Below are 13015 nucleotides of genomic sequence, written 5' to 3' on the forward strand. Positions count from 1 at the left end.
TGTGTCCTGTGACTCATCCCTGGTGAGGGTGGCAACGGCACAGAGGAGAGGACAGTCTCCCATCCAGGAGCCTTGGAGAAAGTTCTAGGCTCCGGGCAAGAAGAGAGGACGGGGAGGAGGGGCCTACTGTGAACTGCCGAAGCCATAAACTGAAGTAAATTCCTTTTCCTCTCAGCCGCACTGGCAGGTGGTGACCGGAGGCAGGGACACCCCGAAAGTGCAGTGAGCCCTGAGAAGAGTCTGAGCCGCACCTTCCCTTCCTTCCTCCGGTGGGAGGAGAGGCAGGCACGAGGGTGTTGTGGGCACAGGGCTCTGCGGGCCCTCACCTTTGACCCCGGCGGGCACTCACTTGGGGGGCACCGTCTCACCTCGCCCTCCCTGCCATCACCCACCTCATTCACCTTCTGCCCTGCTCTTTTCTTCCAGGGTTAGTGGACTCTCCCCCTTCATGGGTGACAACGATAATGAAACCCTAGCCAACGTTACCTCAGCCACCTGGGACTTCGATGATGAGGCGTTCGATGAGATCTCGGATGACGCCAAGGATTTTATTAGCAATTTGCTGAAGAAAGATATGAAGTAATGAATTACCGTTTCCATCCTTTTGGCTTCCCCACTCCCTGGACTGGTGTCCAGAAGCAGGGACGTCCTTTGCCCACCGTGGGGCCCTTCTCACCCAAGGAGAGCAGGGCGGGCGCTGCGAGTGGCTGGCGGGGGGCTTCCTAGGCCTCCTGCTGCCTGGTTCCAGATGCTCCACGGGTCTTTATTTATTTAATTAATTTATTTATTTATTTTTAAGATTTTATTTGTTTATGATAGACACAGAGAGAGGGAGAGGCAGAGACACAGGCAGAGGGAGAAGCAGGCTCCATGCAGGGAGCCCAATCCGGGATTTGATCCCGGGTCTCCAGGATCACACCCTGGGCCAAAGGCGGGCGCTAAACCGCTGAGCCACCCAGGGATCCCTCCACGGGTCTTTAGAAGCACAGAAACCTCACCTGGAAAAGCAACACTTGAGCGAGGTTGCCGGGAGAGGGGCAGCTTGTGTGTGAATGATGCAACCCCTGTTGTCTCGGGTGTGCGCTTGTGGCCGCGGAAGCCGTGACGCCTCGAGGAGTGTCCTGCTCGCAGGCCCCGGTCATCCCCGGCTGCTCCGGCCTGCGCCTTCTCCTATCCAAGGTGCTTCAGGGGTGCCCTCCTGAACAGCGTGCTGCTCCCGCTGGCCTGCCGCTCGCCCAGCCAGGCTGCGCTTTCAGACCACCTTGGCCTGTCCCACGTGTCCCCGGCCCCCCTCACGCCGCAGAGGCCGCAGACGTGCAGGTCCCCTCCTCTGCTTGGGGGCTGCAGGAGGAACACATCAAACGGGTGACCCGTGGGAGGCCAGTGTGTGACCCGTGGGAGGCCAGTGTGTGTCTCGCGGACAGCCTGGGGCCGTGAGGGCAGGTCAGACGCACAGGCGCTCAGTGCAAGTGTCCCCGTGAGACGACAGGGGAGCCGTGGAAGCTGGAGCGCAGGCCTCGGGGGAGGCCTCTGGGGCGAGGCAGCTGGCGAGGCTGCAGCCAGGAGGTGGGAGGCTGTGCGTGGGAAAGCTGGCCTGCCCCGGGGAGGGAGCTGGGCTGGCAGGGGAGCACACACGGTCCCTTGGGTGCCTCGCCCAGGTCCCCAGGTGGCCAGATGAGGCGGGGCCTGGCCCCAGGAGCCCCCAGGGAGCACTCGCCAGAGGCAACAGCTCCAAGCTTTGCCCTAGGAGGGTGGGTGGTGTTGAACAGGCAGGGACCAGAGGACCAGAGGAAGGGTGGCTGGATCCGCAGGTGGTGGCTGCAGCAGCCAGGTGACTGTGTGGAGAAAGTCCTATCCTGCCTGCCACAGACCCCCGAGGGTACCAGTCATCTTGCTCCGCTCTGGGAGAAACGCTGTTTGGGATCAAGAGCACAGCTGCTCAAAGTACAGTATTGGAGGGTCTCTCAGAAGGCTCTGGTTTTCTGGTAATATGTCCGCTTCTCATTGCTTTTGAGCTACCTCAGGCCAAACTGCTCCAGAAGCTCCATCTACACTCCTTCAGTGAGGCCTCCTTAGCGTCTTGCTCTCACAGCCTGTGCAGCAGAAGTAGGCATGGCCCAGGTAGAACCTGGGTGTCGTGGGGGCCTAGATTCCCTTCTAGCGGGAGCGGGCCTCACTCCCAAGTGCTTCACGGAGATGCAGACCTTCCTATTAACACTGGTCCAGGGTGGCTTTTGTCCACCAAGCTTGAGTCACTGATGATTTGGTGAACAGGCGTTATGTCTATACCCAGTTTTCTCATCTGACCTTGAATTAATTCAGTAATGAGCTGTGCTGACCCCTCTGTGCTCATAGAATGTATTCACCAAAAAACTGATTTCAATTATCAAGACACTCGATTCCCATAAACCCTTAAACCAGAAACATTAAACATTAAATATCCTCTTCAACCAGAAATCTTCACCTATCAGCAATTTTAAAAATACTTTTTTTTTCCCTTTTTAAAGATTTTATTTATTTATTCACTATTCACGAAAGACAGAGAGAGAGAGAGAGAAAGAGGCAGAGACACAGGCAGAGGGAAAAGCAGGCTCCATGCAGAGAGGCCAACGTGGGACTCGATCCCAAGTCTCCAGCATCACGCCCTGGGCTGAAGATGGTGCTAAACTGCTGAGCCACCTGGGCTGCCCAAAATACTTTTCTATTATAAAATTAATACATGTAAATTGTAGAAAACTTGGGTATAGGAAAATTTAAATAATCCATAATCTCTTTATCTGAAGATCACTACATTGTATTATACTTAGCAAATTTACTTTTATTCCTTTTTCTATGTCTGTTAGCATTTGGTTCTTTGGGCTTTATTCCTATTACAATGAAAGTGATGGCCCTGAATTATTCCTAGAATCCCAGAGCTTTCAGAAGGATGAGTTTGAGTGCAGTTTCTAAGGTGGTCCTAATTCATAGGTTGTATGTAGGACATACTTCCGAGTTTTAATGAGGAAAACCGGACACTCGACCACACTGTAAGACACGAAAGCTCAGTGATTCTCAAAGATTTGCACCTAATGTTTTATTCTCCCCTCCACCAGACAAGGAGACAGGAAGATGAGGCCTCCACAGCCCCCTGTCCCCATGTGACCAGTAGAATGATCCCACCCTAGAATACCATTCCCAGATGTGTCCTCCCTCACCCTTCCTAGACCTAGGAAGGTCGTAAGACTCCAGTTGCTTACTTGGTGGTTAGACCTTAACACTTCCCTATTCTGGGTCTAGTCAGTGTAATCTAGACTAAGGGAGGAAAAGGCCCTGTGATCATGGTGGATGTACTGGGAACAGAGAGCCCTGGGCTCTGCCCTGTGTGACCAAGGACAGGTGACCTCCCATTTCTGATCTGACTGACAGTCTCTGAGGTCCCCTCCTGCTCAGAAATCCTCTGATCTCTGCCTCCATCAGAAATCGCCTGGACTGTACCCAGTGCCTTCAGCATCCCTGGCTCATGAAAGACACCAAGAACATGGAAGCCAAGAAACTCTCCAAGGACCGGATGAAGAAGTACATGGCAAGAAGGAAATGGCAGGTAATGAGGGTGTCACCTTGGATTCGGATGTTGCACCTCACATTTGTTTTTTTCGAACTACTCTCAATCCCAAAAGGCATGTTTCTGAAATAGACTCGGACCAAACCTGACATTTCATGTTTTGGTGGCCAGGGTTGAGCAATGTCACCTTGAAGACTCTTTGGCAACCCTGGAGGATGTAATCTCCTGAAAGGCAGTGGGATGGCCTTACATTTCTTTACAGTGAGGGAGGGCAGAGGATCTACAAAGAGAGAGAGATGGTCCCCACCATCCAGGGAGATTGTATGTTACTATGTGTGTCCTTGGGCACCCGAGTGACAGCCTTGCTGTGCCTTCATATTCTCACCTGTAAAATGGAGGATGTAGTGGAGCCAACATCACAGCATTGCTGGGAGAATTATATGAAGTAATCCTCATCTGGCCTTGACCGCATTGCACAGCACATATTAGGCGTTCAAAACTGATACCAGTAGTTCATACATATGAAGGGCTGGCTATATGTCAGGGAACATTCAGAGCACTTTCTATGCAGGGAGTCTTTTAGTCCTGGGAGACAGGTACTACTATTATCCCCACTTTTCAGACAAGTCGAGGCAGAGAAAGGTTAGGGAAAGTCACCAAGAATCACGTAGCTAGTAAATAGGAGGGGATTCAAACCCAAAGCCTGGCTCCAAAGTCCAGTCTTAACAATGACACAGAATTGCCTCGGAGTAATAGCAGATACAAAAAAAAAAAACTGTCATCCAAAACCACAGAGAACTTGTCATCAGCTATTTTATTTGTATTATCGCTATTAGTATTCAAAATTTCTGAACAATTGGAGGGTCCATGGTTTCTATCTCAAGGAATGTATAGTGTAACCGGGAACTGAAGCAAATGGACATAAAAGGACATAATGCACACCAAGAATCATAAACTATCAGTATAGCCTTACATAGCCATATATGTGAGTGTGGATGGGAGAAAGGAGCCAGTCACACTAGAGTTGGATATGGCTGTGATGAAATGCTGCCAGGGGCAGGACTTTGAAAGTGGTCGTAGAAAATGGGCTAGAACAAGGGAAGAGGAGATAACGGCACAGGAGGAGGAGAAGGCGCAGAGGACCTCATCCTGACAGTAGCGGAGTCCTTTAGCCACACAGCAGGGGGAACTGGGGCATTTAAAACTTGCCTGTGTGGCAGAGAAGGAGGAAATTTCTGTTTTAGGGGCAACTGGGACACTGGCAATTTGCCATACAGCATGACTAAACTGTAGTCACTACCCCCTCAAAGAGTACAACACAGAGCTTGAGAGCAGCAGAGGCTGGGGGGGGGAGGGGACTTAGGATGTGTGGGTTTTAGGGACTGCTGCCCCCTGAGTGGCTCAGCCAGGACTCCTCCACAGTGGAGGGTCAGCTCCTGGTTAGCCCCCAGTGAAGGTTTAGGGGGACTTCCCAGCCCCCCTCAAGTGCTAGGTGACTTGGAACACCTGTGTCACTTACCCTCCGGTATCCTTAGGATCCAGTGAAATCAGAGTAACTAATGTTCTTAAAACAAAACAGAAAGGGGTCCACAAAATCAAAGTTGGCTTTATTAACGACCCTGTGGCCAGTAGATCTTAAGGAAATAACGGCATTTCTGGAGTGGATAAGGTGGCTGGTGTGGGTGTGGCGGTCCTCAGTGCAGTCAGTCTCACTGGGTTTTGCTTGGATGACACTGTAGGTTAAGAAGCAGCTTTATCCCTCAAGTCCCCTGGGAGCATTGACACATCTGTTGATGAACCAAAGCCAGGAAGGACCTGAACCCAGGGACAGGGCAGAGAAAAGGAAATGGGAGAGGAAATAAATGGAATTTTTTAGTCCGATGGGTCAGGGAACAGTAATTTGTGCGGACATTTTAAATCACTCAAATTTTTTTCTAGTTCTTAACAGTGTTATTAGCCATAAGGTTTCCTGCATGTGAGAAGGGAAAGAAAAGGATGGAATTCTGAGAAGGAACCTTAATTTCGTATCTTCATATAGGCAGCAGAGTTTGGAAATGGTTTTTCCACCAAAACAGTGGTTGGGTTTTACAAAATGACACGCAAAAGTAGTCTCTAAAATCCCACACAGCACACGATGTCCCTAAAGCATCATTTCACTGGTAATGGTTCAGCTGCACCTAACCATCCACCGTTTTTACCTGCGACACCAGGACCTTAGCACACCTAAGGGGGAGTAGGGGGCTCCCCCCAGAGCAGCTGAGGTTCTGGGTGGTAGGGCAGGGCACAGTACAGTGGTACACAGCGGTGGAGAGGAAGGGCCAGGGCAGACACAGGTGCACAAGAGAAGCTTCCCTGCTATCGTTCTGGTGTGGGTTCCGTAAAGGGCCCGGGAGGAAGGAAGTAGCATGAGAGCAGATCCCTATAAGGTAATGTGTCATTGAATTATCATATCATTGATCTTAGAGGAAAGTTATGCTGAAAGAAGGCATGTTTTTTATTTATATGGAAAATAATTTTAAAAAGATGTGAACAGTAGCACTGGGGGAGAGTGAAGGATAAACCAGGCTTCTGCTTATAAGACTTGAAGCAGCGGACTAGGAACTAGAGGCCTATGGGCAGCCGCCTTTACTTTCTGAGACCCACAAAGACTTCAGCGTGGACCATGGGCCCAGAGAGAAGAAAACTTTGACTCTACGTAGCAGAGAGTACTCTTGGCCATCAGTCTTGGCACTTCTCAGGGGAAACCAGAGTCTCAGAGCTGTTGGTATCTACGTAGGGTCTGTGATGGCTGGCTGGCTCTAGGGTAACCAACTGGCCCCAGTGTGCCAGGGGCCATCCCAGCTTTATACTCAAAAGACTCTCATCCTGGGAAACCCCTCAGTCCAGGCAACCCAGGCTGGTTAGTCACCCTCGCTGGCTCTCCCAAGGGAGGGAGCCTGTGCGGCCTTAGGGAGGCCAGTACAAACACTGCCTGCCTGGAGCCCAGGGACCCAGCCTTGGCAATTGTCCTCACACAAGGAAAAGACTTTCTCAAAATAAGGATGGAACTTAGCGAATTGAAACTTCCTTTCTTGATGTTCCAAAGATTCCTAAGTGTCTTTGTAGGGCAGCAACCAGTTTTCAGCTCAAAGGCATGAAACTGGAAGTCTAGAACATACAGATAGATTTCTTTTCCAGTTCTGACTTCTCTACTGATTTTTTTTCTCATAAATCAGTTCCCAAAGATTGAATCTGATGTAGGTTATTTTTAAGATTGTCCTTATTAAGCACTTTTTACTTTTCCCCATTTTAGAAAGTATATGCTGTAAGACTACGTCTGATAGAAAATTTCCCCCTCTTTGTAGCCTATTTGTTTGCTAATGTGTATTGGCTCCCTTCTCTGGAATATTCTGATTAATTTATTGCCTTGTTCTGGCAACTTCATATTCGTCATTTTGTTAAAAGAAGAGGAAAGACTTCCTTATTCCACACCGCACAAGTGAAGACAGTCCTGATCGGTCACGACCCTGGCGTTTGGAATTAGGGAGCCCATGGGCTCGAGCGGAGCGTTCCCTGCTGCACCGTCACGTGTGTGCGTGACAGGCTTTCTGTGGAAGGCTGGAGCTGTAGGGAGAGTCAGATCTTCTGGTTCAAGAACTTGAGGTGCACAGGAGGGAACTGGTTTGCCTAGTGACGTCCCTTTGTTCAGAATGAACTGAGGTGAGAGGCTCCTGGCCCAGGCCAACCGGTCTTGTTGGGTAAAGAGAATGGAGCGCCAGAAGGGCTGGGTCCGAGAGTCTGGCTCTGCGGGGGCACGGCCCGGTCTGAGGTCCACGCCACAGGGAGGGCTGCCGAGGCTGGCACCCGGACACATGGCTGAGGTCTCGGGGAGCAGCCCGTCCCAGCACAGCATGCACGGCTGCCGGCGCCCGGTCTGCGGGTACGCTCTGCAGGGCCACGGTGCCTCTGCACGCGGCCAGCTCGGTCGGCCGCCCTCTGTCGCCTTCTCCCCGCCCCAGTCACCTCCACCGGGGCTGCCTGGGTTCAGAGTGACCCGGCTTCAGCCTGGTGACCGAGGGCCGGAAACGTGACCACAGCTCAGTGATATGGGCCGAAGGGCGCATGGCCGGAGGGGCACGTCCGTCCGGAGCGCACGAAGAGTCCACAGCGGGGGGGGGGGGGGGGGCATGGGACAGAGGAGTGGCTGCGGTCACCACGGTTCTCTGCGTGAAGCGCGTGCACACGCTGAGTCCTTAGTGCCCGTGATGGAAATAGCCTGGCTTCCAGAGAGCCCCAGATCGGGGGGCTCTACCCCAAGGCCTGGGCGCGTGCAGCCCAGGGGAGCCCGGGGAAGCGCCGTTGTCTCCCAGTCGGGCGCTCCGGGCCACGGCACCTGGACACCCCGGGCGCCCCCGCCGCCGACACACGCGGTTCCCTGGCCGCTGCACTGACGTGCGAAGGGGCCGAAACCCCCGGGCCTGTGGGACCTGAGGGCGAGGGGGCAACCCGGGCCCGGTGCTGTGGCCCCGGCCACGTCCTGGTCTGCGGCCCACGCCTGGCAGAGTCTTCACCTCCGGTTCTGGCCTCCTCATCGGAGAGCGGCAGCCCTGTCCTGCCCGAGGCCTCTCCCCTCAGAAAAGCCAAGCAGCCGCTCCGCATGTCCTCGGGCCTCGCCTTCGAGGCCTGGGTGGGCCCGGGCAAGAGGCTGCCCCGAAGGCCGCCAAGCATCCCGCACTCGCCTCAGAGCCGTTCTCGAAGGCCCTCAAGTGTGGAATCATTAACAGAACTAATGAGACCGTGGAGGTCACGTCGGGCAGCGCCCCCCTACACGGAGAAGCAAAGTGAAGGGGGGTAGGGGACTTGCCCCAAGTCCATAGGAAGCCTGTTCTGGGTCCTGTGCTCACTCCCCGAGCTCCGTCCCTATCATTGTTTTACGAGAAACAGCCCCCGGGCCGTCAGCAGGGAGTCTCTGGAGCTGTCTCAGCCCGCAGTTGCTTTATATAAACTATCCCTTTTATGGGAGTTGAAGCGCAGTATGAAAGGGTTTTTGTCTCATGTTGACCTTGTTTAGTCACATTAACGCACACATCGCTCCGGGCCCCATTCCATCGGCGCACATCCCCGGACACGCGGAGCGCGCGGGCAGAGCAGGGCTGGGCGCTCCTCGCGGCACCTCGGCTCGCGGGGCCTCGCTCCGGGCCCAGTGCGCTCCCCGGCCGCGCCCTTCTCCCCCGACCCCGACCTCGACCCCGACCCCAACCCCAACCCCCGCTGCCTATTTTCCAGAAAACGGGCAATGCTGTGAGAGCCATCGGAAGACTGTCCTCTATGGCAATGATCTCAGGGCTCAGTGGCAGGAAATCCTCAACAGGATCCCCGACCAGCCCGCTCAACGCAGAAAAACTAGAATCTGAAGGTAAGGAGCTCCAGAAGATTCTTGTCTAGCCAGTCGGCGAGAAAGGAGGGGTTACGGAAGGGACATGTGGAGGCTTTGGGGAGTTTCTTTCTTTTTTTTTTTTTTTTTTTTAATAATATAAACGACAAGGGTTAAATTCAGAATGAATTTTAGGTTGCCTGCCTGACAACAATTATTACAGTCTACTGGTTCCTCTTTAACGGCCCAACCTTAACTGTTTTCAGAGGGAAAGTCATTTAACAGAAACAGATGACCTCCGCTGTTCTTTCTCCATATTTCACATAAGAATCAGCAAAGACTTCATTAAAAGCTTCCTTTTCTTTCATTACAAAAGTGCTGTTGGTATTTGGACAGGCAAACATAAAAATCGCAGAAAGCACTATCTTTTTAAAAAATATCTGTCCATATTCTTTGTTTTTCTTTAAAGAAAATGAACTGCAGTCCCTATTGATTTGGGCATTTTTCATGATGGTGCAGTGGGTCGTTTGAATGGGGTGGAGCGTGCGGACAGGGCTCCTCCGCAGACCGGTAGGGTCAGCCGCTTGCGCCGTCTCGACATGCTGCCCTGGCCAGCTCCTCAGTGAAGGCCTTGGCCTCGTCCTGCTCCAGGTGCATGTGGGCTCTGGCCCTGGTCTTCCTGAGGCACTTCATTTGGCCAGAGACCCCCCCCCCCCACCTCCCCCTGCTTGGTGTTTTCCGTGTCCCAAGGTGAGAAGCGGGGGCCAGACTCCTCTTGTGCCTAAAGGCTGGCTGCGTGTCCCCCGGGCCACTCTGATGGGGCCCGGGGCACAGTCTGCAACACGTGGGCCTGCTCCCTCCTGATCCGTGCTCCCCAGGTGACCCTGAAGGGAAGGCAGAGGGCACAGGGGCCCCTCCAAGTACAGCTTATCCCCGGGCCAATCATAAATCCCTGGTCCGTGGTCATACACTGTGAAGGCGGCGTAAGCATGAGGACCAGAACTCCCGGCAAGTCGAAGACGTGCCTAGGACCCAGGCCCTCCTTCCTGAGGAGCAGGTAAAGAGCCTGCCACTGCAGGAGGAGGGCAAAGTGGGGACAGAGACCGGGAAGGCTGGAGTGCTCTGTCCTCCTTGGATATCCTCCACTGAATCCTGAAACAGCATGGAATGCAGCCAAAAATCCTTTTTAAAGATTATTTCCTTTTTCAATGTGTCAGCATAAGGGAAAGGGGGAGTTCAAACATTTCCGCAGTTTGGGCACAGTTCTCTCTCCTGCCAAAACCATCTGGCAGCAGGCCAACCTGTCCTCAGGAGAAAGGTATGCTTGATTCAGTCCTCTAAACTGCGTTAATTGCTGAATTATATCAACTTAAAAAAAAAAAAAAGTCAGCTTTTTTACACCAGGGAAGAGAACAGGGAATGAAGAACTGACTGTGTTTCCTTTCCCCATCTCCTAGAAGATGTGTCTCAAGCTTTCCTTGAGGCTGTTGCTGAGGAAAAGCCCCATGTAAAACCCTATTTCTCTAAGACCATCCGTGATTTAGAAGTTGTGGAGGGAAGCGCTGCTAGATTTGACTGCAAGATTGAAGGTAAGTTTTAGCTAGTCTTCCCTGGACTACAAAAGGGGTGTGGTGGGCTGGTGGGCCCTGCTGTGTCCGTTACGGGTAGCCAGGCGGCAGGGATACCTGGGCAGGGAGGACTCGGCCCACTGCTCCCACTCCATCTCATGAAGGCTGGTGCCACTCAGTGACTCACCTGGGGCGCCTCTGCTAATTCACATACTTACATCAGCCTCTAGACTCAAGTTAAAAGTGGTTTATCATAGACCTGTTTGGCTGTGGAACATGCCTAGCGAAATGAGCTTTGCAAGCTTCTGGGAAGCATGTGAACTGCCCATAAGAGGTTTCAAAGGAAGGTTGGCATGAAGAGTATAAGATGGGGAGCTGGTGGTGGCTCAGCTCCTCATCTGCGGGCTCTGTGACCTTGGGTGATGATCTAAACTCTTCTGAGCCTCAGGCTTTTTTTTTTTTTAGATTATTTATTTATTCATGAGAGACACAGAGAGAGAGGCAGAGACACAGGCAGAGGGAGAAGCAGGTCCATGCAGGGAGCCCGATGCGGGACTTGATCCCAGGACCCCAGGATTATGCCCTGAGCCAAAGGCAGATGCTTAACCGCTGGGCCACTCAGGTGTCCCTAACCTCTGAGCCACCCAGGCATCCCAAGCCTTATTAGGCTCTTAAGATGATGTCTAATGCCTGAGTAGCTAGTTCTGGGGATGCTGTCAGAGGACATATGTGAAAAGGAGAAACCTTGTAAGTCTGTTCAAGATGTCAACAGTCAAGGGAAAAGTTGTGACATTGGTAAGTGCAGAGTGAGCATGCCTTGTGACCTCAAAAGGAGGGGAGCTGGGATCCAGATGCTTATGGCATCTTCCCCATGCTTCTCTGCCTGCCAAGAATAATGAGGCCATAGAATTGTGAGTTGTTAGAGCTCCAGGGAACTTAAGTGATCTTAGCATAGAACCTGAGAAGTTAGCAATGTTGGTGACACAAAAATTTCAGTTTCCACAGATTGCAGCATTCCAGAAAGATTAGGGCAAGACTGGATTCTTTGTCTCAAGTCTGTGACTCTTCTGTGCCAAAGTGAACGGTCATCTCCCATTTCAGTCTGACCAAATAAAGCACAGAAGTTCATTAAGCAACTTTCCCAAGGCTGCATAGCACAGGACAGCAGTCAGAACGAATCATGCCTCCCACGATCTAAGATTCTCCAGTAGTATGACTGACTACATATCGCCTTTTGGGCAAAGTAACCCAAAGTGAAGAATGAAGAAAGTTCTTCTCCTCTGTCATTAAAATTGCTTTGTAAATGCAGTGCCTATCATCATCTTTCTCTTTTTCCATTCAATTAAAAAAAAAGGAGGGTGTGTTGCCTTTGCTAATGTGGAAGTATGCAGATTGGGGGTACTGCTCAAAGCTCTGGGGCCAATGCTCAGAATTCTCACCATCACCACTGTCTTGGGGGTCTTCTAAAGTTCTTTTTTCCTTTTTAAAAATTATTACAACACAGTGATCTCATTTTTGTACTCTTCTCTTTGGGAATGTTTCCTTCATATTTGCATAACTTTGGAGCACTAGGGAGGAATTAAAGCATATGGCTGCAGTTTTGATAAAAACAAAATCTACTTGAAAAGAATGTTAGAATTCTTAAGTTCTTAGGTGTAATTTTTTATTCTGGATGGGGCTGGAAAGTTTTTTCCTGTAAAAATATTTCTCCAAAATGTAAGAAAGAGTCCATTAGAATCATTATATATTTGTAAAGGCCAATATGTGTGTGTATCTCACATACACATCATACATATATATGACATATATGTCATAGGACATATATAGGACATATACATATATGTATGATGTATATATTTAAAAATATGTTTTAAATGCTGAACTTTGCAGAAACATGACTAATAACATAAAATGAGTCTAACCAATGTGGTCAATTTCCAGTTATCTACAGTAGGTAGATTATCTGTCTTTGGATCAGGCTAAGATAAATATTGGTTTTTTTTTTTTTTGGCAATATTATCAGCTCCTCTAACTTATGTATTATTGAGCTTATTGTCAGCTTTGAGTTATGATTTACATAACATAAAATTTACCCATTTTAAGTATACAATTCAGTGATCTTCAGTAAATTCACAGAATTGTGCAATCACCACCATCCAATTTTAGAACATTTCCATCACCCCCAAAAGATCTCTTGTGCCCATTTGTTCTCTTATTTTTTATTTAAAGTTAAGTTCAACTTTTATATAAGGTAAGAAATTTTCTTTTCACCCAAGGAGATACTTAGCTCTAGGTGTGTGGTTGGAGTCAGGGCTATGTCCCACGAAGTACTCTAGATCTGTATAAAGGTGGCTAGTACAATCCCCACATGGCTGGCAAATGGCATGACTGGTATCTTTTGTAGAGTTTTGGATATTACTACTTACAGTATATGCCCATATCCAAATGTAAATCTCGAAAGAGATGCTAAAAGCCAAAACATCATTTTTTTTTCCCCCCTTTACTCCCGAAATCAATAGAGGTTGCTTAGGAGCTGCTTGCATGAATTGATAA

The 13015-nt window shown here is 50.5% G+C and overlaps 1 protein-coding gene across 1 annotated transcript in view; it reads left to right on the top strand.

Annotated features, from left to right (window-relative positions):
• Positions 1-13015, top strand: part of MYLK (myosin light chain kinase) — a 181474-nt gene that overhangs the window by 166354 nt on the left and 2105 nt on the right. Inside the window, 4 exon segments of the mRNA XM_055316566.1 lie at positions 427-579; positions 3457-3580; positions 8807-8936; positions 10352-10483. Of these exon segments, the coding sequence (XP_055172541.1) occupies positions 427-579; positions 3457-3580; positions 8807-8936; positions 10352-10483 (539 nt within the window).

This window comes from Nyctereutes procyonoides, unplaced genomic scaffold, assembly GCF_905146905.1.
Source record: "Nyctereutes procyonoides isolate TBG_1078 unplaced genomic scaffold, NYPRO_anot_genome, whole genome shotgun sequence".
NCBI lineage: Eukaryota > Metazoa > Chordata > Mammalia > Carnivora > Canidae > Nyctereutes > Nyctereutes procyonoides.